This window comes from Peromyscus californicus, unplaced genomic scaffold (assembly GCF_007827085.1).
Source record: "Peromyscus californicus insignis strain IS unplaced genomic scaffold, ASM782708v3 Scaffold_4__1_contigs__length_199733344, whole genome shotgun sequence".
In the NCBI taxonomy this organism is placed as follows: domain Eukaryota; kingdom Metazoa; phylum Chordata; class Mammalia; order Rodentia; family Cricetidae; genus Peromyscus; species Peromyscus californicus.
In genome coordinates this window covers 121,009,279-121,034,105 of record NW_026294562.1, presented here as the reverse complement: position 1 = coordinate 121,034,105, position 24,827 = coordinate 121,009,279, and the positions used below count along the sequence as shown (strand labels likewise).

General features: G+C 47.8%; 1 protein-coding gene across 2 annotated transcripts in view; it reads right to left on the bottom strand.

Moving 5' to 3' along the window:
• Iqgap1 (IQ motif containing GTPase activating protein 1) overlaps positions 1–24,827 on the bottom strand; it is a 100,730-nt gene that overhangs the window by 28,349 nt on the left and 47,554 nt on the right. For both annotated transcript variants that reach the window (XM_052762076.1, XM_052762077.1), the window contains exons 10-23: positions 20,717–20,880; positions 19,528–19,612; positions 16,120–16,283; positions 15,779–15,939; positions 15,220–15,344; positions 12,844–13,007; positions 6,460–6,550; positions 6,122–6,289; positions 5,356–5,498; positions 2,167–2,337; positions 1,361–1,444; positions 1,200–1,271; positions 1,038–1,107; positions 467–675 (exon numbers count right to left, since the gene is read on the bottom strand). In XM_052762076.1, the coding sequence (XP_052618036.1) occupies positions 467–675; positions 1,038–1,107; positions 1,200–1,271; positions 1,361–1,444; positions 2,167–2,337; positions 5,356–5,498; positions 6,122–6,289; positions 6,460–6,550; positions 12,844–13,007; positions 15,220–15,344; positions 15,779–15,939; positions 16,120–16,283; positions 19,528–19,612; positions 20,717–20,880 (1,871 nt within the window). The remainder of the gene's footprint in view (positions 1–466; positions 676–1,037; positions 1,108–1,199; positions 1,272–1,360; positions 1,445–2,166; positions 2,338–5,355; positions 5,499–6,121; positions 6,290–6,459; positions 6,551–12,843; positions 13,008–15,219; positions 15,345–15,778; positions 15,940–16,119; positions 16,284–19,527; positions 19,613–20,716; positions 20,881–24,827) is intronic.

Sequence of the window (24,827 nt, the reverse complement as noted above, 5' to 3'; positions counted from 1 at the left end):
TAGAACAAAACCTGAATCAGATAACAGAGGGACAAGTGAGGTGATTCACTGAGCCAAGACACTCAGACATGACGTCTAGTCTCTAAGCAAACAAAACTGTGGAGCACAAAATGATAGCGGGTGGAAACAGAAGAGGATTAGCGGGAGAAAGCTGGCTCCACACTCCCAGTTAGACCAGGTTAGCCTCCACACTCCCAGTTAGACCAGGTTAGCCTCCACACTCCCAGTTAGACTAGGTTGGCCTCCACACTCCCAGTTAGACAAGGCTGGCCTCCACACTCCCAGTTAGACTAGGTTGGCCTCCACACTCCCAGTTAGACTAGGTTAGCCTCCACACACTCTGTTAGACTAGGTTGGCCTCCACGCTCCCTGTTAGACGAGGTTAGCCCTCACATTCCCTCTCAGAAGAGAGCGGCAGCACGGAGCAGTACAAAGTGCCCACACCGACCGAGGCACTAGCCCATACCTGCAGCGTGATCTTGTTCTTCACCAGCAGTCCGATTTTGATGTCCATGAGATTGAGGTCATTCTCCAGCTGCTGGTTGGAACGGATGAGGGTGATGACCTCCTCCCGCATCTTCATAAGGTCAAGCTCCTCCTGAAAGTCCTGGTCACTTTGGTCCAGGAGGTGGACAAACTTTCGGACCACAATCATAGGCGGATCCTCAGCATTGACTGACAAAGCAAATACGAATCAGACAAAGACCCGAGTTACCAGAAAAGACTCTAAGTCTGAGGAAGGATCAGCACTGTCTTAAAGCTCTAGTGACACGTGGGGTATTAACACTCAGGCCTGAATGTGGTAAGACAACCACCAAGTGCAGTTCCTTAGTTGTGTTATTTCTGTTACCACAGGGGCTACATCGGCAAGCAGCAAGACATCTAGCCACATGTTAGCAAAGGGGCTTAATCACAAGTGGCACCCTTCCCCCAAGCCTTGCCTTCAGGACAACCAAAGAGATCCGTGGAGAATGCCCAGGACCTGAGGGCTCCCAAGCACTGCCTCAACTCTTCACCGCGGAGCCATGGTTACTCACTGAGAGTCTTGTAGTCATCACGAGCTTTGTTTGCCCGAATGAAAGCCTGGATTTTGATAATGTCGTTTATCTAAGGGACAAAGAGGAGATTCCCTTACTCATCTGTCACCAGGGACACAGGACAACCTACCTGACCAGCCTGCTGCACCTGGGGATACTCACATGATCTCGGAAATACTGCAGGCGATCTCTATAGCGCTTTCTAGCTTGATGCATCCTGGCAAGGGACTGAATCTGTGGGAAATGGATCCTGGAACTTAGAGGAGGCCTTCTCAACATGTCCCTTGCACCGCCCCTGGACAAACCCTGATGGGCTTCCATACCTTCACAACTTCATCTTTGTGGGAGTGCAGGTAAGCCAGCCGGTCTTGATACGCTTTCTTCTGTTTGTATCCTCTCCACTGTGACTAAAAGCATCACACAGTATTCGTGGCATTATTTTCAAAGAATCAATGAAAGTTAAAAAAAAAATCTCAGCCTGCTATTCTCCAAGCACATCTTCCTGATGAAGCCGTAGAAGGAAGCGCCTCTGCAGGCAACGACCATATGTCTACTTGGAGAACACTACTTCCCTGGCATCAGTGGAACACCTCACATGGATTTGTTTGGGGCTTTGGTGCTAGGGACCCAATCTATGGCCTGTGTACACTCTGCATGTGCTCTAACACTGAGCTGTATGCCCAGCCTACACTTGTCACCACCTTAAAACGCAGTCACACCGATTTGTCATCCTGTTATCAAGCAAGGGAGATACACATTAACATACCCATTTCACAGATAAGGACACTTAAGAGACTCACGATGTCTAGAAGCAACGGAGTCAAAATTCCTAGTTCAATTTTTCCTGCTATTGTCACTGAAGCACCATTGTTTCATTTGTTGTGACTATAACACCATCACTATTATCTCTCCAGAGGTGCAAATATTGCCCACAGACACAGTGAAAGAAAACATGAAGCGCACTCCCTAACGCCTTTTGCCACCACCATTAAGCACAATGATTATAATTTCACAAACAGGAGGTAACCATCCAGGAGAAAAGAGGTCACAAGAAACACACTCACACATTCAACTTTAGTGTGACCGTTTATTCCTCCTGTTTGGGAGGCCTGCTCCCCGCGTGAAGTACCTGAATGCAGGTGATGGCGGGGATCTGCTTCTTCAGGAAGTTCATCCGGGACCGGAACTCCTGCCGCACTAGGTAGCCGCGGCAGCAGGCCTGCAGCTTGGTGATCAAGCCTTCGTTGGCCAGCCAAAGCTGCTCTCGGTTATATGCAGCGGTCACTCCGGAGATGGAGCTCTGGAAGAGCATTAGGTGAGAGTCAGGGACAAGAGAATGGACACAAAGCCTCACCCAGAACACACGAGCTAACTTCACTCTCCTTCCATTACAGCCATCAGTTGAGGAACGGCATGAAGACCGCAGGTGTGGTTTCCAGGGCCAGGCTGATTTGTTCACTAATAATTCCATATTAAAGCCAGGCCTTTAATTCGTTCCTTATACCATGACCCCATCCCCACTGGCACACGATGCTGGTGAAGAGCCTAGAACTAAAGTGTGCAGGGCACCTGACCACACACACCGGGAAGGGGTTTGCTCAGCGGCCTAGAGGGTTTGGGCCATTACTACAGGTGATGGACAACAGAAAAACTTCCGAACAGAGAGATTTATTTTTAGAAAAATGACGCTGTTGGCGGAACAGCTAACAGACTGGAGGAGAGCTGTGTTCACCAGTGCACTGCCCCTCCAACACACACACACCACCCAGTTACTTTTATTTTGTTTTAGAGACCGACTCTTGGTATGAAGCCTGAGCCTAGCCTTTAACTCTTATCATCCTGCTTCAGACTCCCAAGTACTGGGATTATAGGTGTGTATGCATGTATATGAGCATGCTCGTACTAACACACTGCATGCTGGGAAAGAATGTTGAAGTAAGTGTGAATGAGGTGAATTAGAATGCTACTATTGCAATCCCAGTAAGAGGTCCTGGGCTTGAGCTGGGTGGTGGTGGCACACGCCTTTAATCCCAGCACTGGGGAGGAAGAGCCAGGTGGATCTCTGTGAGTTCGAGGCCAGCCTGGTTTACAGAGCGAGATCAGGACAGGCACCAAAGCTACACAGAGAAACCCTGTCTTGAAACCCCCCCCCCAAAAAAAAAAAAAAAAAAAAGAGGCCCTGGGCTTGAATGAGGCAGCAGCCATGAGAATGTTTAAGAATATCCACCTATCTGATTACCTACCAATATGCCTTCTCTTTTTTTCCTTAGTATTAGAGACTTTTTTCTAGGTCCTAACATGCACACCAAACACACAGTGAACTAAATGCTTTGGGAAAGCTCACTCGGGAGAGCTGGGAGCATGCCCTACTGCTTTTCCTCTTCTCTCTGCTTCTGCCTGGACAGCTACTTTGATGGTTAGCGCTCCAAGCAATCTCTGGGGATGACCTTGAGAATGTTCTAAGGACAGAGCATGAAGACTGGAGGCTCCTGGAACTCTGATGTCATGGAGCCACCACCCCTTCCCTGAATGGCTGAAGTCCAGAATTACCTTCTGTGAAACCGACAAAACAAAACGCAACAAGACCCCTTAACACGTTATTTCAGTTTCTATTCTTCTGTCAAACTGTGTCTGAGAGATCTGGTTCGAGGCGGCGGCGGGGGGGTGGGGGGACCTGACGGTGTGGGAAAGGGCTAAGATATGGAGGTGTAGGTCTCAGGTGGCTTGAATAAGGTCACTGCTTACTGCCTGAGAGTACCCTCTCTTAACTGCTTACAAGCCCTGTAGGGAGAGGGGTGTTGCAGGGCTGACAGCTGGATCAGGCAGAAGCAGAAAAGGCAGCAGGAGATTATGAAAGGCATCAGAAGCAGGACATCCAGAGAGAACAGCACGGAGATGAACGGAGGGTTTTGCAGACTTCCTAAAGGCACCTGACAATTCAAAGGCTGGTGCCAGATGCTAAAGAAAGCATTCACTAACGACGCCAGACAAAACGCTACTTTGCTGTGAGCTAAGTAAGAAGTGGACGGAAATAGAGAAATCTGGGGCAGACTAGCTTTCAAGGCACTTAAGACAGGGTATGAATGTAGGTTAGGTCAAATCTGAGAAATCCTACGGGCTTTGCCTTTTCTCTTTTTCCAAAGGGTCTCTCTCTATGTCTCCTTGGCTGTCCTAGAACTCACTTGGCTGGCCTCGAGTTCCACCCGCTTCTGCCTCTAGAGTGGGATTAAAGGCATGTGCCACCATGGCGGTTGCTTTCGTTTTTTCCTGTGTTTTGGGGAAGGAAGACATGACATATGTGGGGTCCTCTGGGTGGCTGCAACCACGCTGCCTGGGAACTGGTTAGAAATGTGGACTCCCAGGCTCTGCCTCAGAGCCACAGGATCAACCTCCCACCCTGCACTTCAAATTCAGACAAGTATAATAATGGGAAATATGAGGAGTCGAGACTTGCAGGACCCAGGGAGGAAGGCAGTAGACATTAAGCAATGACACGACAGTGAGTTCTACAAGGGAGACACGTCCCTGCTGAGGCTAACAAAGGAGCAAGTGGTTGTCCAGGAAGATGAAAGGGGCAGAGTGGGTGGGAGGAAGAGATTAAGTCATGTGCTAAAAGTAAAGGAACGTCACTGCCCTGTGATGCTGGACCCACATGCCAAGCGCTGTCTGTCTAAGCCCGGCTGTGCCTAGGGAGGGTGGGGAGACTCTCCAAAGCTAGATAGAGATCACTAGATGCAGCCTCCATCCCTCAGCCCAGTGGTCCCTCCCTCACTGCCTCACTGTGGCCGCTCCAGCTGCACCTGTCTGTCAGTCAATCAGCTGCATGTGTATCTTTCCTCACACAGTCCTGGTTTTTCCACCCTCAGTGACTCCCGCACTATACACTTTCTGTCTAGAACATTCTTTCCTCTCTTACTCACCTGTTAAAAATGTCACTTAGGCTGCCTTCCCCCAGGACAGAATTAAACTTTCCCCTCACATTTCCATGACCGCCCTGTGCTAGAGCCCCATCTCTGCCTGCCCTCACAGGCTCTCTTCAGAGCCTGAATTTTCCACAGCACTCAAAGGCCAAGAGGCAGAGGGTCACCAAGTTTTCTTTAAGAACCACATGTGGAGCTCACTGAATTGTACAACTCAGATGTCTTCAAGTTTAGATTTCATCATCTCCCAAACCACTGAAACACAATTACCCCAAAACAATTCATTCCACAGCCTACTGAGTCCAGGACTACTGAGCACAAGTGTTGCTCCTCTGAACTAATACTAGCCCTGAAGCACTTTCTCTCAGGCCCTTCTTATGTGAAGAGAGGTGGCCTACCTGGATCTCCTCTCGAGAAAGCTGCACAGAATTCTGCACGAAGTCTGGGGGTTCGTCCCACCCTCCGCCTTGCGTCTCCAGGTTGTGGTAGTAGTAGTACCCGCCTTTCACCCAGTGCTTCACCCATGTGCTGTTGTTGTCCCCTGGCAGAACACAGAGGGAAAATGAAGGGGACCCAGAGCCACACTCCCACACCCATACATCCAACACCAGAGGATTACTCTAGGCAGCTGGGAGAACCTGAACATTTTCCAAAACCTGTTCCTTGGATCTGACAGTAAAAGGGCATCTCATGTGTCCACCAAACCTCGGCTAAGTGATGTCTAATTTATGTCATCTATGTTGTATTATAAAAAGGAATACCTGGGAGGCCCCATCACAGGATCAACCATACTAATCTTTTCTTTCAAAGCCTGTAAGAGCTGCAGGTCAGAAAACCATCCTGAGAAGATGGGCGTCCATGCAGCACTTCAGGAAGGAGAAAGCTACAAATCGTCTCCGCTATGAACTTCTTTCAACTGTCCTCAGATAATCAGAGCTATGGCATCCTAGGAGAGGCAGGCAAGTCTCTCGATCTTTCCCACACCCTCATGAAACTGGTCTAGTTAACACAGTTGTCTACAAGCACTCAAAGCTTAGGACTCTTTCCTGAACAGTGAACCTAAAGCCTGCACATCCACACTAAAGTATCTCTCCTTACACTTGTCCCTTCCTCTCCATCTGTCTCCTCACAAGCTCGGGGATGTACTTACTCCCCATAACTCACCTGCTGCTAGTCTCTTCTTCTTGGCTTCAGCAAGGTCACTCTGGTATGTTTCCCCACATTCGGGGATGACTCCATATAAGCCAACATCCGGGGAACGAAGGGCACTCAGAGTTCTGCCAACATCACCGCTGTCTACAGCTTCATTGATGGCAAAGATTCCTAAGGCAACTGTCTCAGAAGAGAATTATTAATGTAGCAGTTTAGAAGGTGTCTACATTCACATGACTTCATCCAACCATACCTGCTAGCCACCTACCCTCCTACCCACCAGACCAAAGGCTTAGCGCTCTCACCCTCCACCCAAACATAAACAAAACAGTGGCTACATGGATACATACACCTCTGAGCTTCTTGGGTGTCTTTGTTGGACTGCCAGATTCCACCTTGAATTTCATCCAACCATAACACAGCTGACTCATCCTGGGTTTCCTACATGATTAAAATCAAAACAAAACAGAGCCATGATGTCAGGGTATACGTGATGAGGGCCTTCTGGGACTCGGCTATAGAAGAAGCCCCACACACAAGCTGTGGATTAATTGACTGGAAAAAGTTAGGCATCAAAAAACCTGCCCTAGTTGATTAGCTTGAACTGTTTAGGAGGCCCTCAGGAGGTGGGACTGGGAACTGTCCCTAGTGCATGAACTGGCTTTTTGGAGCCTAGTGCCTATGCTGAGACATTTTGCACAGCCTTGGTGCAGGAGGAAGGGACTGGACCTGCCTCAACTGAATGTACCAGGCTCTGCTGACTCCCCAGGGGAGACCTTGCCTTGGAGGAGGTGGGAATGGGGGGGGTTGGGGGGGGAAGGCTGGGGGGTGGGAGGAGGGAGGACAGGGGAATCCGTGGTTGATATGTAAAACGAATAGAAAATCTCTTTTAAAAATAATCTCTTAAAAACAAAACAAAACAAACAAACAAAAAAAACCCTGCCCTAAGCTAATGGGGAACCGGCTCAGATGCAGGCAGAGGACGAATGAGGATGAAGCCAGCAGTTCAGGAAGTTGACGGCAGCAGAGGGAGCAGGAGCAGACACACCAGGAAGGGATCCAGGGACTTGTACAGTGTGACCAAAGCCGGAGCGTGAACGTTAACACACTGAGTCTAGAAAGCCTTCTTTGCCCTTAACACAGAGGCAGCTCCAGTTCTCCACCACGACGAATGCTTTCAAGACTCCGTGCCTTACTTTAACCGGCTCCTTTTATTCCTCAGATTTAAAGCCCAGGTGACTGTCCCTGCAGGTGTCACCAGATCATGTCTAAACCTTTCTGTTTGTTTTCAGAGTACTTGCTATTGTTCTGCTTGTTTTTTCTTTTGAGAAAGGGTCTCTCTACACAGCCCGGCTGTCCTGGATTGAGTGCTAGCATTAAAGGTGTGTGCTGCCGTGTCCTGCTTAAGCCTTTCATTTTAAATCAGTTGCTAGGAACTAAAAACACATTTCCACACAAAATCATAAATGGTGAAGAGAGAGCCAACCAAACCTGTGCAGCCTGAGTGGACCCCTGTGGCAGAGGTGATGCAGCAGAAGTGGCCTGCTTCCTTCTGCTATAGTTGAATTTTTTAAGCTAACATATAAAGGTTACAATATGGCACTTTGATACATATAGCATTTTGTTTTACCCACCTCCATCCTCTCTAGTCCCTCCCTTCTTGCTCATCTCCTATCTCCCCTCAAATATTCCTTCCTTCTGCTCTCATGTCACATGTACTGAAGACACAAAATGACCACACACAATCCCTGAGTCCTCAACCTAAGTACTGGAAATGCTAAACACCAACCACCTCCAGAGTGAAGCCACAGTGAGCCAGCCACAGGCTTGTGACTACAAAAACTGAGAGGTCAACAGCGAGAGGCAGAAGGTCCAAGTCTGCAAGAGAAGCAGTCAAAGAGCCCTACCCTTATCAAGGCAGAAGCACTTCCATGGGCTGGAATCCAGCTACTGCTGGGTCACTGCTAGGCTGATCTCACAGCGATCCCAAGCAGAATCAGTGATCAGCAGAGCTGGAGGCTAAACACAGTTTTCCCCTGCAGGGAGAGACAGAGCCCTGCAAGAATTCAGACTATTCACAGTCCTCTCCCCAGGCCCCATGCAGGCTAAAGCAAAGAGCTAAATAAAACCTTTCTTTCACACATAATCCTCTAAGAGCCAAGCAACGGAGCTACGGTATAAAAGGCAAGGCAATGTGAAGAGACTGGCGTGTCAGGATAGGCTAGCACTGGCTACGAGTGCCTTACACGCAAGCACATATGTGTATACATGCAAGCACATGTGTGTACATGGGAAGAGAGTTTTTAAAGTCATTCATACATAAGAAGAAGCTCCACACATGAGCTGTGGATTAACTGAATGGAAAAAGCCAGGCATCTTGGCATTCAGCTGCTACTACCCAGGAACTGGTAATTCATTTTTAGTAAACGCTCTGAAGGCACTAATTTCAAGTCAAGGAAGAAAGAAACAGCATGGAGAAGAATGGCAGACTACCTCTTGAGAAACCTCTTACCACAAATGCAACAAAATGCTGGCCCAAAATGGTGAGCGCTAGCTTTTCCAAGCTGCTGAGATGAACTGAAGGCTTGCAACAGTCAGCGCTGACACAAAGGCAGATCTCACTGGGCGAGAGCGTGAACTCTGTGGCCCACACGTGCTTGCCTTGTCTCATCTGACCCAGGCAGGGGCTTACCTAGCTATTCAACATGACTGACATAGGGCAAGAGGTAACAGTCAGGCCGAAAAATAAAACAGAACACTAACCGAAAAACTTAGAAGGAAAATCTAGAGAATGGATATTTAGAGAAAGCTTTAAAAACGTGATGTTTTCCTGGGATGAGAATCTAGGAGGCCACACATAGTGTATGTGAGGAGGATGAGAATTTCTAAAATTGTGAGAGTTGCACAATTCTATGAATACAGTGGAAACACTGGCACACATTTTAAAATGAGGAATTTTATGGTTAGCAAATTATATTCCACTGAAAGCACTGTAAACAAACATGGCATCCTCTTCTAGAGCTCTCAACCCTCACCTTAGAGGGCTGCCCCAGGGAGTGGGCTTAAGCTTGAAGAGAAAGCCTACTGAGGGAAGCACAAAGGCCCTCAGCAGGGTGCGAGGCTTCACTGGCTCCATGGACTCTGGGAATCCTGTGTAATTGTTAGTTAATCACTAGCTGATGAGGGAGATTTTAGTTTTAGTGCCTATACATGACAAAGACACTTCACAGAATTCACAAAAGTCACTGACCAGCTGCAAGAATGGTGGCCTGCACCTGCAATCTCAGGAAACTGAAGCAAGACCCTGTCTCAACAAAAACCAAAACACTAAAACCCCAACAAGTGATTTATGAGAGAGAAGAATCTGATTTCTGGAATTACCACATTATCATTAAAATGTGCTAACATAAAATCATTGCCGGGTGGTGGTGGCGCACGCCTTTAATTCCAGCACTCTGGAGGCAGAGGCAGATGGATTTCTGTGAATTTGAGGTCATCCTGGTCTATAGAAGGAGATCCAGGACAGCCAGGACTACGCAGAGAAACCCTGTCTCCAAAAGTGAAAATACATAAGTAAATAAAAAATAAAAATCATCAAAACAAAATGGCAACAACAAAAAATAAGACACACAAAGAGACTGGAAAGAACATACACAAAACAATAAATAAACGAAACAAAAAAACCCACAAGACAACAGAAATCATTGCTAAAAAGCCTCACGTCGAACTTGTAGACAAAGACTCAGATCAGCTATTTTATCTAAGTTCGAAAAACTAAGGAATTGTGTCTAGAACTAAAGTGTGAGAACATTACCAAACAGACAAAGAGAAAGCACATTCTTTTTTTTTTTTTTTTTTTTTTTTTTTGGTTTTTCGAGACAGGGTTTCTCTGTGTAGCTTTGCACCTTTCCTGGAACTCACTCTGTAGCCCAGGCTGGCCTCGAACTCACAGAGATCCGCCTGGCTCTGCCTCCCGAGTGCTGGGATTAAAGGCGTACGCCACCACAGCCCGGCAAGAAAGCACATTCTTAAACACACCAAAATGGAGATCCCGGAACTGAAAAAAAGCGCAATCCCTGAAACAGGAAACATGGACTGAATTGCAGACGTGAGTGTGTAGAAGGGAGAAAGCCAACTTGAGGACAGGTCAGTTCCGATGCTCTAGTCAGAAAACTAACAAGAAAAAGGAACGAAAGGGAAGCCCGAGATGTGCTCACTCCATCAGGTTAGTGTCTAATCAACCACACTCCCTGACAGGAGAGGAATACTTGCCGGCACCAATCAAAGAACGCACCGCAACAAGATCTGTGTTTAAAGTATTCGTTAATCTGTTAGAAACTTCTCTAAATCGGTAGGGCAGTGTTATCCCTGATCACCACAGACACAGAGACACTGCCAAGCGAACTACAAATTAAGTATCTTATGTGGGTTTTTTGATTGTTTTTGAGACTGTCTCATGAGGCCCAAGCTGGCCTTGAACTCACTATGCAGCTGAGGATGACCATGAATTCCTGATTCTGCTTCCACCTCCTCAGAGCTGGGATCCCAGGCATGTGCCACCCCACCCAGCTACAGACTAAATTTAAATTATGATCTTTTGCTTGCTAAATTTAGAATTTGATGATAATTATTTTTAAAACTATTCCCTAAATGGCTTGTAGGCCTTGGAAGCTAAAAGGATGCCTAAAAAAAGACAATTCTACCCGAAGTACCATTTACCCACTTGGTCCTGTAATGCTCCGCAAGGATCCTGTAACTTGCGCTTTCTCCTACTCCTTGGGTGGGGGGGGGGGGGGGGGGGGTGTGATTTTTTTTTTTCCTTTTGGTTTTTTGAAACAGGGTTTCTCTTCGCAGCCTTGGCTTTCCTGGAACTCACTCTGTAGACCAGGCTGGTCTCAAACTCAGAGATCTGCCCACCTCTGAGTGCGGGGATTAAAGGCCTGCACCACCACCATGCCTGGCCCTTTCTCCTACTCTTGAACTTTGCAAAGTTATTCCACAGCAAAATGAAATGCTTTAAACTCCACTCACAGGCTATAACTTGGATAAAGTTAAATGAAGCCAGTCACCAAAGTCAGTACATCACGTGATTCTATTTATATGAAGTGTTCTGGATATAAAATCCATAGAACAGGAGACCGATGGCTGTACAGGCAGGGGAAGACTGAGCGATGGTGAAGGACTGCTAACAGGCACAGGGTTTCTTCTGGGGATGATGAGAATATCCTAAAAGTGACTGAGATTCACAGTTCTATGATTATATTGGAAACCACTGACACACTTTAAAATGGTGAGTTACATGGTATGTGAGTTATATTTCAATAAAAACATTGTAAAGCAAACATGGCATGCTCCACTAAAGCTTAACTTCTATGTACTGCCTCTGACCCACCAATGGCTGTCCTAAATCTATACATAATTGATTTTTTTGTTTTGTTCTGAGGTGTTGGGGAGCAAATGCATGGCCTCATACATATTGAGCAAGTGCTCCACCACTGAGCTGCACCACCTACACGCATCTATTTACCTGCGGAGGCCCAAATTAACTCAGGATCAGAGAATCAGAGCTTGCTTTACCCAGCAGGGCTGCATAAGGGGATGATTTGACCCCGGGCCTGGTTACCAGATGTTTGGAAGGGTCTACACTTGGCTGTGCAGTATGCTTTGATCTTGAGAGAAGGAAGTCTTTTGCCTCACCTTTGTCATGTTATAAAAAGCCTTTTGAATAAACCTTTGAGGCTGTTGGGTGTTGATTTAGGCCCTCCCAAAGCTATCCTGTGTTTCTGTCTTTCTTCTTGTCTTCCAGATCTCTCTATCTGATACTTTCTTATCCCTCTCTCCTCCTCCTAAGAACCCTAGAAAAGGTGGGACTCCCACAGACTCCCACATTTACCAAAAGACATATATTAGAATTCTCATAGAAGAACCTTCCAATAAGTCAAGAAATAGGAATCCAGAACTCCCAGAAACAGAAAATAATCATACAACAAGATCATACACAGCAATGGTCACATGGATGAATGTCACTAGCATGTTGGACAAAAGATGCCTGTCACAGAGGCACACACAATGAGACGCACTTAACTATAGGCCAAAAGTCAACCGTGGTGTCTGAAATTGGGATGGTAAGGACCACCAAATGGAGAGTGGGTGGGTATGGACAGAAAGAGACATGAGTGAGAGTTTTGGGGTGCTGATAACTCTTGCTATATAATCTGAATGTCAATCACACAGGTGCATTCATTTCTGAAAGTTTATACAACTGAATACTTCACATGACTTGTCTTTTTCAGGATCTTATATTTCAATTACTCTGAACAGTATCAGCAAGGATAGGGGAGGTAGAGGTGGGAGGGAGAGCCAATGAAAACTACGTATTTACAAAACTGCCATGAAGAAACTTGCCACTTTGGAAGCTAATTAAGAATATTAAATTTAATTTAAAAAAGAATATTGCTAAAGAGACATATACAAGAGAGGAACATGAGTTCCCAGAAGGTGAAGGGTTTGTCTCTCCTGAGTCTCTCTAGGGCCAATGATGGGACAGGGTGACATGGCTGTCCCCACCCTTGTCTCAGGAGTCTCTCCAGGGCCAATGATGGGACAGGGTGATATGGCTGTGTCCACCCTTGTCTCAGGAGTCTCTCCAGGGCCAATGATGGGACAGGGTGACATGGCTGTCCCCACCTTTGCTCCAAGAGGCTGACTGCTCCCAATCAGAACACTCCGCTCACCTGGGCCTTTTCTCTCTTTGCTCTGATCAGTGTGTCTTGATAATGCTGCGCCACTTCCGCAAGGACCCCCTCGAGTTTAGCCGCAGGAATCTGCAAGGCCTGCAGGGTCTTCTGAGCATCCCCTTCATCCAAGGCTTCATTAATTAAACCAATGGCCAAAATCCCTAAATACAGAGAAAAAGTTAGTTTTTATCTAAGAAATTTAGAAACAAATCAACCCTATAATCTCAGCTACTCAGGAGGTTGACAGAAGAGAATCATGTGAGCCCACAAGTTCAAGACCAGCAAGACACGGTGCTAACTCCACAAACTCACCTAAGAAAATCATGATTCAAACCACAATTGCACAGCACTGTACTCCAAAAACATATTTTAGTTATTTCATCTAAACTCCCTCATTCTACCCATTCCTACAGGAGGCTCGGGTTCTTTTCTTTCATTTTCAATGCATTAACTTAAGTGATGGAATTTTGCTTTTGTTTCAGACAGTCTCACTATGAGGCTCGGGCTGCCTTTAATGACCAGGCCTCCTGAGTGCTGAGATTCCAAACCTGGCCACCACATGCTGAGGAAGTGATGAGGGTCAATCAAACCGGCTCCACAGCTTCCAGAAACCTTCAGATGTGCAATCAAAATCATTCATCATTTTTACTGAATGGAACAGGAGGCTTGGGGACCTCCTCCCTAGGATCCCACAACAAATTAGAGGCAGATGAAGACCTAAGCCCAGGATTGCCCATTCCAGGCCCTTCCCACCAATCACCTGAGTGTTTCTCACAGGGAAAACAAACTAAAATTGGAAACACCCACTCAGGCAGCTAGGCTACTTTGGGGAGGACTCTGCTGTACGTTGCAGCATTTGGCTGGTTTTTTTTTTTTTTTTTTGGGTTTTTTTTTTTTTTTTTTTTTTTTTTGGTTTTTCGAGACAGGGTTTCTCTGTGTAGTTTTGCGCCTTTCCTGGAACTTGCTTTGGAGACCAGGCTGGCCTCGAACTCACAGAGATCCACCTGGCTCTGCCTCCCGAGTGCTGGGATTAAAGGCAGTGGGATTAACCACTGCCCGGCTCGCATTTGGCTGGTTTTTGAGAGGAAGCCTGGAATGTCCTGAAGGACAGAGCACCTGTCTTTTACGGAAGTACCTCCCACCACACCTGATGGTGTGCCAATGGAGACATCCTATGGTGGGCCTCAGGGTAGTTTCAGGATGGGGCTGGCCATGCTGGATGTAAGACACGGCTTGAAGTCATGCAGTATCAGCCCAGCCTCCTGATTATTAGAGACATGGCCAATAATTCAGCCAATTGTGTATAGGTAGGAAGTCAATTCTGGATTCCCAAAGCTCAGGTGAGCTTCCCTGCTCAGTGACATTAGCTTGAGGACCACAGGTCCCAACAGCAGCTTTGCAGTTAGAACCCTCCCAGACAGTCCCTGGCTCTCCTCCTTTGCCTCCTGATTTATACCCTTTATAATCCAACTGTAATCCCAAGCCTAGCACGACTCCGAGTTCTCAGAGCCATTCCGGCAAACCATTAACCCCCCACTTTGTTCAGAAGTGAGACCCAGCCTGAGCTTGCAGCTGATGTCTGACCAGGAGGGGTCTCGTGGGGACTGTGCCCTCAACCTGTGCTAGATGACATAAGTCAGGTATTTATGGTAGAACCACTTGGTATAACTATCTCTTACAGCTGTAACAGATCGTGTAAATTCACCTCCCCAAAAATGTGTTTATAAGATACATACCCGGGGTTGGGGATTTAGCTCAGTGGTAGAACGATTGCCTAGCAAGTGCAAGGCCCTGGGTTCGATCCTCAGCTCCAAAAAAAAAAAAAAACAAAAAAAAACAAAACGGATACATACCCAACTATAATAACTATCTGGTGTACTGAAAACAGTAGGCAAACATAGCTGTTTGAGATGTGTGTGTGTGTGTGTGTGTGAAATATATAGACATATACATCTCAATATTTCATTCAAAAGCCTTGGAGGAGCGATATTTAGAACCAGCTTGTGGTGTATGTATGTGTTTATGTGTGTACCGTGGGTCTGTGCCAGTTGCGTGTGTGGGTGTTATGTGGGCGTATGTGCGGGTATGTGGACATGCATTTGGAGGTCAGAGGTTGATATCAGGTATTTTCCCTAATCACTAGGCTGGCTGGTCACGAGCTCCCAGGGAGTGTCTTGTCTCTGCCTCCCTCCTCCCCAGTACTGGATTTACAGATGTACACCAGCACCCCAATTTTTACATGGGTGCTAGGGATCTGAACTCGTGACTTCACGCTTGTAGGGCAGGTACTTTACTGACTGAGCCATCTTCCCAGCCCCAAGTCACATCATCTTTAACAGCAACCTTTTCTGAAGGGACACGATGATTACTCACGCTCATGTTCCTCATGGACCACCAGGTTCACATGGTCCACACAAGCCTGGATGTCATTCCATGTAATAAATTCATTATTCTCTGCATGTGCCTGAGCTTTCAGCTTCATCAACTCATCGAGATACCTGTCCCAGCCCAAAATAAAAAAGAAAAACCTTCAGAATGATTCTTCAAGGAACAAAGGTCTCTAGAAGATGGGAAATGTTTGATATAAGCCATAGGCAAGTTCTGGGACTGCAGAGCGGCCTTAAAACATAAACAGACAAGGAAACCACTTAGACTCTATTTCTAGAAGACCAACTCTAGAGGCAGGGGCTCATCTAAAGACAGACAAGAGGGCCAAGATGGGGACATAGCACAGTGGTAGAGCACTCGCTTCATTATGCATGAGGCCCTGGTTTCAGCCCCAACCCCAACCAAAACAGAATGTCATGGTGTCTGTAAAGGACTGACAGCACATTGGGAAGATACAAAGCCCGGAGTGAAACCAGGAGTGCAGACACGAGGAGACAGAGGTAAGCGGCATGCAGTGGACCCGAGGCACACGCTCTGGCCCCACCTTTGACTGTTCTCTTCCTCGATATTGGTAAGGCCTGTGACTGCGCTGCTCAGCTGCTTCCACACGGTGTTCATGTCTCCTGACTCCAGAGCCCTGTTGATGAGGGCCACGGAAGAGAGCATCTCCACTGCTACGGTGAGTTCAGGATGGGTGAGGCTATGCTGGACGGGGGGAGAGGAGGAGAACACTGAGGAAAGACACTCCAACACCAAGAGAACTGGAAGTTCCACTCGGAAACCCGAGTTTCTGGAAGACGCTTCTACCCAAGTATACCTGGATGTGTGTATTAAATTCACTTCCACCCCATTCTGCTCCCAAAAGAACAGGCTCAGTTAACTTACTTCAGGACTCTGCTGCTGCAGTGTGGCCAACTCCTTCTGATAGAGATCGGCCGCAAACGGATACACCTGGGGCAGCTGGGCTTCAGGATTCATCAGCTCCAAAACGGTCTTCTCAGCGATGCCCTTCTGGATCGCCGCATTGATGGCTGCTACTGCTGCCAATCCTGACAGAAAACAGGTCAACAAGCAGCGGGCTCAGAGCCCTGTGCAGAAACAGTGCCTTGTTTTGTGTTGGAGACAGGGTCTCGCTATGTAGCTCTGGCTGCCCTACAACTCACCTGGCCTTGAACTCACAGAGATCCACCTGCCTCTGTCTCCCAAGTGCTAGGATTAAATGAGTGTGCCACCAAGCCCGGATGCTTTTATTTTTAAAAAATTATTTTTATGTTATGTGTATGACGTTTTGGTTGCATGTATGTATGTGTACTGCATGTGTGCCTGGTATCCATGAAGACCAGAAGTAGGTGTCAGATCCCCTAGAACTGGAATTGCAGATGGCCATAAACCACCATGGGAGTGCTGGGAACTAAACCTGGTCCTCTACAGAGTGGCAAATGCACTTAACCCCTGGGCCAGTAGCACCACACACACACACACAAAACCCCTCACCACCCACAATCTGCTTTAAAATTTCTGTGGAGTATGTGTGTATATGCATGTTCACATGTGTGTAGACACATGTGGCCGGACATGTGTGGAGGCCTTAAGTTGATGCTGGGTGTCTTGATCACTCCTGACCTTATACACTGGGGCAGGGTCTCTGATGAACCTGGAATTCGCTAGTTTCAGGCTAGTTTGGCTATCCATCTTGCCTGCCATGCACTGGGATCACAAAGCAGCTGCCATGCCCACCAGGCTTTCACATAAATCCTGGGGATCAGAATCCTGGTCCTCATGTTTAAGCAGCAGATGCTTGCCCTGTTGAACCATCTCTCTAGTACTGCATACTCCCATTTACACACACACACAGTTTCACTATGTAGCTCTACTCTGGCTTTATTCATAAAGACACTCCTGTCTCAGGAGTTACTGGGATTAGGCATAGGCCACTAAGTCTGGCTAGGAGATACCAATTTTTATAGAATGAAATTTCATTCTGTACCTATAATATCAGCCATGATACTTGAAGTGGAACTCTCATCTCTGAAAACCCACCACCTCATTGAAGATGGTAATAGCGCCCTGTAGTGGGGGTGGGGCCCAAGTGGCAGCAGCAGGGGCATGGACTCCCAACAGGAGCAGAAAAGGGTATAGCTGGGCAGGGATGGAGCCAGGCCCAAGGCTGAGCCCACACTGAATGCAGAAGGCCAAAGAATGGCTTTACTGTGGAGTACCTGCAGAGGCCATGGCAGTGGACACAGATCTCTTGCTGGTGTAAGGGCTGTACCAAGCCTGTGACTGAGCTCAAGAACTGGGAAGCCAAGCACCCACATATTCAAGTCACCTACCATAAGAACCTTGTTCACCCAACGCTGAGCCTATGGGCTGGACTATAGTCCATGAGCAAGGATCCACCCCTAACTTGGATGTGCAGGACCCACAGGCAGGATGGGCGGCTGGCTGTACACTTCAGCAGGCAGTCCATCACGCCAGGTACATTGTGCCAGCTGGCTATCACCCAGTATGCTCTCTCAGGCAAGTGGCTGATTTACCTGGCACCTAATTTCAAACAAGACTACGCCAGGCTAGCACTGTCTGGACCACGGTTGAGGGGCAGCTTTAGGAGGCTGAGATGACAGGCTCCGGGTGAAAGATTTACAACAAGCCCCCACGGTCAGGCGTGTCTGCATATGCCTGGCGGATACTTCCGCCTAGCTAGGTCCAGGTCCAGATAGCCATTTCCGGGTCAGGGCATCTCGCGGGACCAAGATCCATGACGTCCCACTAGCCACGTAAGCGCGCAACGTGGCCATGTGATCTACGCGCTTGCGTGTAGTAGTGACGCTGATCTGTCCACGCCCAGCCTTTAAAATCAGGCGCCATGTTCCCGGTTCCTTCTTCTTCTCCACACATGTGTTTCCCACAGGCCTGCTCACTCTCTGTCCCTTTAATAAAACTCTTGTTAGCGGATTCTGTCGTGTTTCGTGGCATTTCCTTGTAGGGTAAGCACACAACGCAGCCGAAAAACTAACACCGGGTCATATGTGTCTACAAAGATGTCTTCATGCCAGTGTTTGCGTTTCTGCCTTCCCTGCTACAGGCATTAGGACCTGCTTACCTACATGCCAATGGCCACATCTACCTACCTGGGTATCTACGGTGCTATCGGCTGGCATCTCTGCCACACTTTATATGAGAGCTTTTGCAGTTTGCAGACAATGCCTTTGTCTTGCAAGTGCTAGACTGTGCCAACAATATAGAACTCATAGCAGGGCCAAGTCAGGAAAAACATTCTGCCTCCCTGCTGCGGGCAGTTCCTGCCTTATCCCAAGAAGGCCAAAGTAGCTTTGAAAACTAGTTCATCTGAGTGTGAGGGCTGCCTGCACCCTTGGTTCCCCAGAACTCCAGCCCTCTGGGCAGGCCTGACTCCACCCCCCTAGCCCTCTCCCCCAGGCCAGGCCCTCAGCCTCCCTTTTCAATGCTGCCTCCCGAATGGCCCAGGACCTCCAGCTGGGGACACTCCAGAAGGAGGCCTCCTGTCCAGGAGTGTACCTTTTGTTCTCCTGCATTCCTGTGCCTGACCCCAGAACAAGATGGCCCAGAGGTAGGGGCACTGCAGGACTGAGCATGCTGGGGTAAGGGAGACCAGTTAATGGTGCTCACTCATCGTGTGGCTGACAGGGGAGGCAGGACATCATGGCGCCTGTCACCCATCACTTCACAGCTTACACCTCTGTCCTCCCTTCCCTGGCAACCCTGGCATGTGCTCACACTTAGCACGTCAATAAAACCCAGCTTGGGTCTAGAAAAAAAAAGAGTCCCTCCCCCCTTCGCCTCCATTTCCTGCCTGCACTAGTCAGCAGGTGTGCGAGATCACTACTTTCTAGTGAGGCTGCCCTTCAAAGCTTCCCAACTGCACCTGACACCACAGCCCAAACAAATGCATGCAGCATTCCTTCACAGTAGCTGATGCTCTCAACTCTCCTGCCCCGTGGAGAACTTTCCTCCTTCCGGCCACAATCAGGAATGTTCTCTCCTCCTCCACAGCCCAAATCTCTACCCTCTAAGTGTGGACTTCTCCAGACATTCCCCTAACTACCCACAAAGGCATCTTTAGCCAGAGTGAATCTGCCTGGACTCCAGTTCTGCTTTTAAAACTACAAGAACCCTGTGGCCACCAAAAGTGCGTGGCTTTTCATCATGACCAGGAGGCTCAGGTACCAGGTGACACAGCTTCAGACCCTTAAATGACAAAGTCACAGCTTTCCTCCCCGTGAACACTTCCCTGGCCTGGGCTAAGGGACTTACTTCGTTGGTATTGCTGGGCAGCACTATTGGCAGCGTCCACTCCAGCCTGCACCTCCTCCTTCTGCAGGGGGTCAGTCTGACCACTCTAGGGGAAGCAAAGGACACTGATGAGATGATTGTTCATGCGTAGGCCTCTGGGGCTGAAAGTTCTCTTCACAGCAGTCACAAGGGACAGAGAACCAGAGACGTAAGAGACAGCTCCAGGCTTCATACAACCAAGCCCTGGCCAAATCTGGGGTACAGTGGCTTTCCAGAGTCTTGTATATTGGCACATGCGCATGTGTGAGTGGAGTGTGTGTGTAAAGCACTGAAATGTTCTATGAGTCAACATTTATGGACTTGCAAGGGTAGTGATGTTTATTCCAACCAATGCATGCTGGGAATTTGTAAGATGTACACTTGTCTTTATCTAGACAAGAAAGAGGCGACTTTCCTATTTGTTCTTCAGGGAAAAGCCTATACAAGTCGAATCCCACATGATCCACCCTGAAGCACCTGAAGTATTCTCCAGTGTTAGCCAGAGGAAACCAGTAACATGGGCTTTTTCTGAAGTAAGAATGGAAAAACTTCAGGTTTTCCTACAAAGATTTTCCTTAGAGGGAGGAGACTGGAGGAGTGGGTAATGGAGAGAAGAGGCATCATGTATTTTAAAAGAGGATTCACAGTTCTTAAAGTGAAATTGGGCTTTAGAGAATGTGTATGTACTCTAGCTGAAATTTGAAACGCCACCAGCCTAAGTTGTATTAAGGAAAATAGTTGTATTAGGGAATGGCCATGTAAATACCCGGAGAGACCACACAGAAGTGAAGGCCAGACACCTGAGGGACAGCATGGAAGCGAGGGGCAGACACCTGAGGGCCAGTGTGGAAGCGAGGGGCAGACACCTGGGGGACAGTATGGAAGCCAGGGGCAGACACCTGGGGGACAGCGTGGAAGCCAGGGGCAGACACCTGGGGGACAGCATGGAAGCCAGGGGCAGACACCTGGGGGACAGCGTGGAAGCCAGGGGCAGACACCTGGGGGACAGCATGGAAGCCAGGGGCAGACACCTGGGGGACAGCGTGGAAGCCAGGGGCAGACACCTGGGGGACAGCGTGGAAGCCAGGGGCAGACACCTGGGGGACAGTGTGGAAGCCTGGGGCAGACATCTTGGGGGTTGACACAGAACCAAGAAGGCCAGGCAGCCCACCTGTCTCTTCTGCTGCTGGTTGCTCTGGAGCTGCTTCATGTACCAGTCGCCGTTCTGGGTCTGCAGCCCGCGGAGGCCCAGGGCCGGTGACTGCAGAGCCTTAAGCAGGGCTGTCACACAGCCCTGCTCTAACGCCAGGTTGATGTTGGCCAGGGCAGAGAATGCTGAGGGGAAGGACAAAGGCTTAATACCAATCTCACAGCAGCACAGCAGCCTAGAGAATCCACCGCCCAAAACAATCGCAGCTCCAGACTGCGGAGACAGCCCAGGGCTAGCACTACCACAGCTCAGAAGGTCAAGATTCTAGAGTAAGAGAACCTGAAAGCCATTAAGTTGAGGGGTCTCCAAGCAGACTGTTCCTCAGTCTGCACACTTTTGCCACATCCCAGGCCTACTTAAAAGCTTGTAGCTGTGGATGGCTTGGCACCTGGATGGGCCCACCAAACCAGACCAACCAATTCCTACACTCCTCAAAATGTCACATCTTTCCCATGATGCTTCCAAACTGTGACACAAACAGAAGAAAGTGTCTTCCGTGGCAATTTATACCTCTGGACAATTTTGTTTTTAAAAAATCTTTTGAGTTCTCACCCAGGAGTTCATCTAACTCTCCCCTACTGTGACAGCGTACACCTCACTAACAACCTTCAACCATTTCTTTCAATCCACTAGCCTGCTGTCTCCCTGTGCTGACTAGTTTCATGTTAACACAACCTAGAGTCATCCGAGAGGAGGGAACCTCCATTGAGAAAATGCCTCCGTAAGACCCAGCTGTAAGACATTTCCTTAATTAATGACTGATGGGGGAGGGTGAGTGGGGCCATCCCTGGGCTGGTGGTCCTGGGTTCTATAAGAAAGCAGGCTGAGCAAGCCATGGGAAGCAAGCCAGTAAACAACACTCCTCCATGGCCTCTGCACTAGCTCCTGCCTCCAGGATCCTGCCCTGAGTTCCTGTCCTGACTACCTTCAGTGATGAACTGTGATGTCGAAGCATAAGCCAAATAAACCCTTTCCTCCCCAAGTTGTTTTGGTCATGGTGTTTCAACCCAGCAATAGTGACCCTAACTAAGAGACTCCCTAACACACAGCAGTCAGAAGTGGACAAAGGCCGTCCAAACGGCAAAGAGGAGGGGCTGTGTCTTCCCCTCAAAACTCTTTTAGTCACAGAACTTGAAGGCACATGACAGGGGAACCCAGATGTTTCTTTTCTTTTCTTTTTCTTTTTTTTGGTTTTTCGAGACAGGGTTTCTCTGTGTAGTTTTGCGCCTTTCCTGGAACTTGCTTTGGAGACCAGGCTGGCCTCGAACTCACAGAGATCCGCCTGCCTCTGCCTCCCGAGTGCTGGGATTAAAGGCGTGCGCCACGACCGCCCGGCCCAGATGTTTCTTCATCAGAAAATGATAATAAAGAGATGCCTCCCAGAGGGTGACTGGGGATGGGGTGTGTTGCCCAAGCCGGTCTTCAGCTTGAGGGCCTGGGTGACCCTCCTGCAGAGCCTCCTGAAGGGAGGGACTTTAAGCGTGCACCACACCATCATGCCTGGCTCATAGGACAATTTGCTTTTTGGGGTTTTTTTTGTTTTTGTTTTTTGTTTTGTTTTTGTTTTTTGCTGTGTTGGAAGATGATGTCTTATTTTCTATTCGTGTAAGTTACTGGGACCCCTGTGACATTTTCATACATCCATCAATCATGTCCATCTACATGTCTACCCTCCCCCCTCATTCTTCCTCCCTCCTTCCTCAAAATAGACTTCCTAGGCTGACTTTGAGGAGAAATGAAATCATACACATGAAAGCCCTTCATATAATGTAAAGTAAATAAGGTATTATTAGGTTGAAAGCCAGAATAAGGCAATTTCTGATTTAAGAAACTATAGCTGCGTGTAGTGGTGGCGCAGGCCTTTAATGCCAGCGCTCAGGAGGTAGAGGCAGGTAAATCTCTGTGAGTTCAAGGCCAGCCTGGTCTACAAAGTGAGTTCCAGGACAGGCTCCAAAAGCTACACAGAGAAACCCTGTCTCGAAAAACAAACAAAAACAAAAAAAGAAGAGAAAAGAAAAGAAAGAAAGAAACTATAGCTACTGAAGTCATAATTTCTATATCATTTACAGTCCATTTCTTTTCACAAAACAAAAAATACAGTGTTATTACCACCCCACCCAGAGATAAATATCTGACTTTATAGTTAATGTAGCAAAATCAATAAAATACTAAAAATTAAAATATTTGGGGCATAGCAATACTTAACTTTGAGTGATTAGTTAAAGAAAAAGAGAAGCAGATCACAAGCTCTCTCAGAAAGCCAGACAGCAGCCCAAGAAAGACAAAGTCTCAAATAAACCAGACCTCGCAAGGGGAACCCAGACGCATAGAGCCAGGGCAGGGACGCAACACAGCGGTAGTGCTTGCTGGGTGAGTGAGGACCTGGGTTCAAGTCCCAGCCCTGCAAACAACTAAGATTAAACACTCGCATGCATTTGGGCACACGCATGCGCACACACACACATACACACACACACACACACACACACACACACACACACACAAACACACACGCACATACGCACACACGCACGCTCTTACACTCAAAGGTAAGCAATAGTTTCAGTGAGAACCTGCTTTAGATTTATGATCTCACATTGGCTCCTAGGAAACTGTCCCTAAGTCTGCAATTCAGTTAACTGACACCTGAGCTGGGGTGGTAACATTTTTCTAAAGTGAAACAAAAGAAACTTAATTTTAGAATATAAACAAAAGCTAATGCATATGATTGTTTCTTAACAGTTAAATATATAGAGTCAAATGCATTTTTCTTTTTTTTTTTTTTAAAGATTTATTTATTTATTTATTATGTATACAGTATTCTGCCTACATGTAGGCTTGCAGGCCAGAAGAGGGCACCAGATCTCATTACGGATGGTTGTGAGCCACCATGTGGTTGCTGGGAATTGAACTCAGGACCTCTGGAAGAACAGCCAGTGCTCTTAACCTCTGAGCCATCTCTCCAGCCCCCCAAATGCATTTTTCTTAAAGGAGCCTTCTCTTAAGAGCCTTCTTTGGGCTGGGGGTGTAACTCAGTGGTAGAGCTTGCTCAGCATGCACAGTGCCCTAGGTTTCATCCCTAGCAGCACTGAAAGAAACCTTGAGCATCTTTAGAACTGACAGGATGCTCAGCAGGTAAAAGCCTGAGTTCAAGCCCTGGAAGCCATGTAAAGGTGTGGGGAGAGGACCAATTCCACAGGTCCTCTGACCTCTACAAGCTCATGTGCCCACACACGTACATCCATGTACTACTGCTACTACTAGTAATAAGTTTAAAATAAATAATGCTTTGGGTGACTGAGAGAGCTCAGCAATAATACAAAGGCAACCTTGCTGTGAAAAAAGGTCCCTGGGATAAGGCCATGTTTCCCTGACAAGTTTGCTGAGCCTAAAGATATCAGGGGTGGAGCCAGTTAGTGGGGGCACACATCTTTAGTCCCAGCACTTGGGTGGCAGAGGCAGATGGATCTCTGTGAGTTCCAGGATAGCCAGGGGTGCACAGAGACCCTGTCTCAAAAAAACAAAACAAAACAAACAAAAAGACATCTGGGGCATGCTCACTCCTTAGCAAGGCTGTGGCCTTTCACACACTAATTTCCAAGATAACCAGCACTCGGCTGTTTATACTCCACCCCCTCACTAGCCCATCTCTATCAACTCTGCTGTTCTAGCATTAGCTGGCTGGGAAAGCCAACCTTCTACCGGAGGACGCTGTCAGGCCAATCACCACTGTGCTCATTCCAAACCTTGTGTATCCTAGGCAGCCACATCCATTCTGGGGAGCCCTACTGGTCCCATTTTCAGCCCAAAGTCTTTAGAGTGTAAAGAACAGGGATGTCTCCTGGCAAAAAGACCTTCACAGAGAAAAGATCATAGGATGAGACTTAGCTGCCAGCCCCTGTGTGAGGCCCTCAAAGAAGCAAGGGTGCAGATAATCTAGACGCCACGTGCCCACAGCTCTTCTTGATGACCATGTTATTCAGTTAGCCCAACAAAAGTCCCTCACACTCATGGAGCTTCGACAGCAGTGGAGGGACACAAAAGAAACAAAACAATGTATTAACAGCCAGGC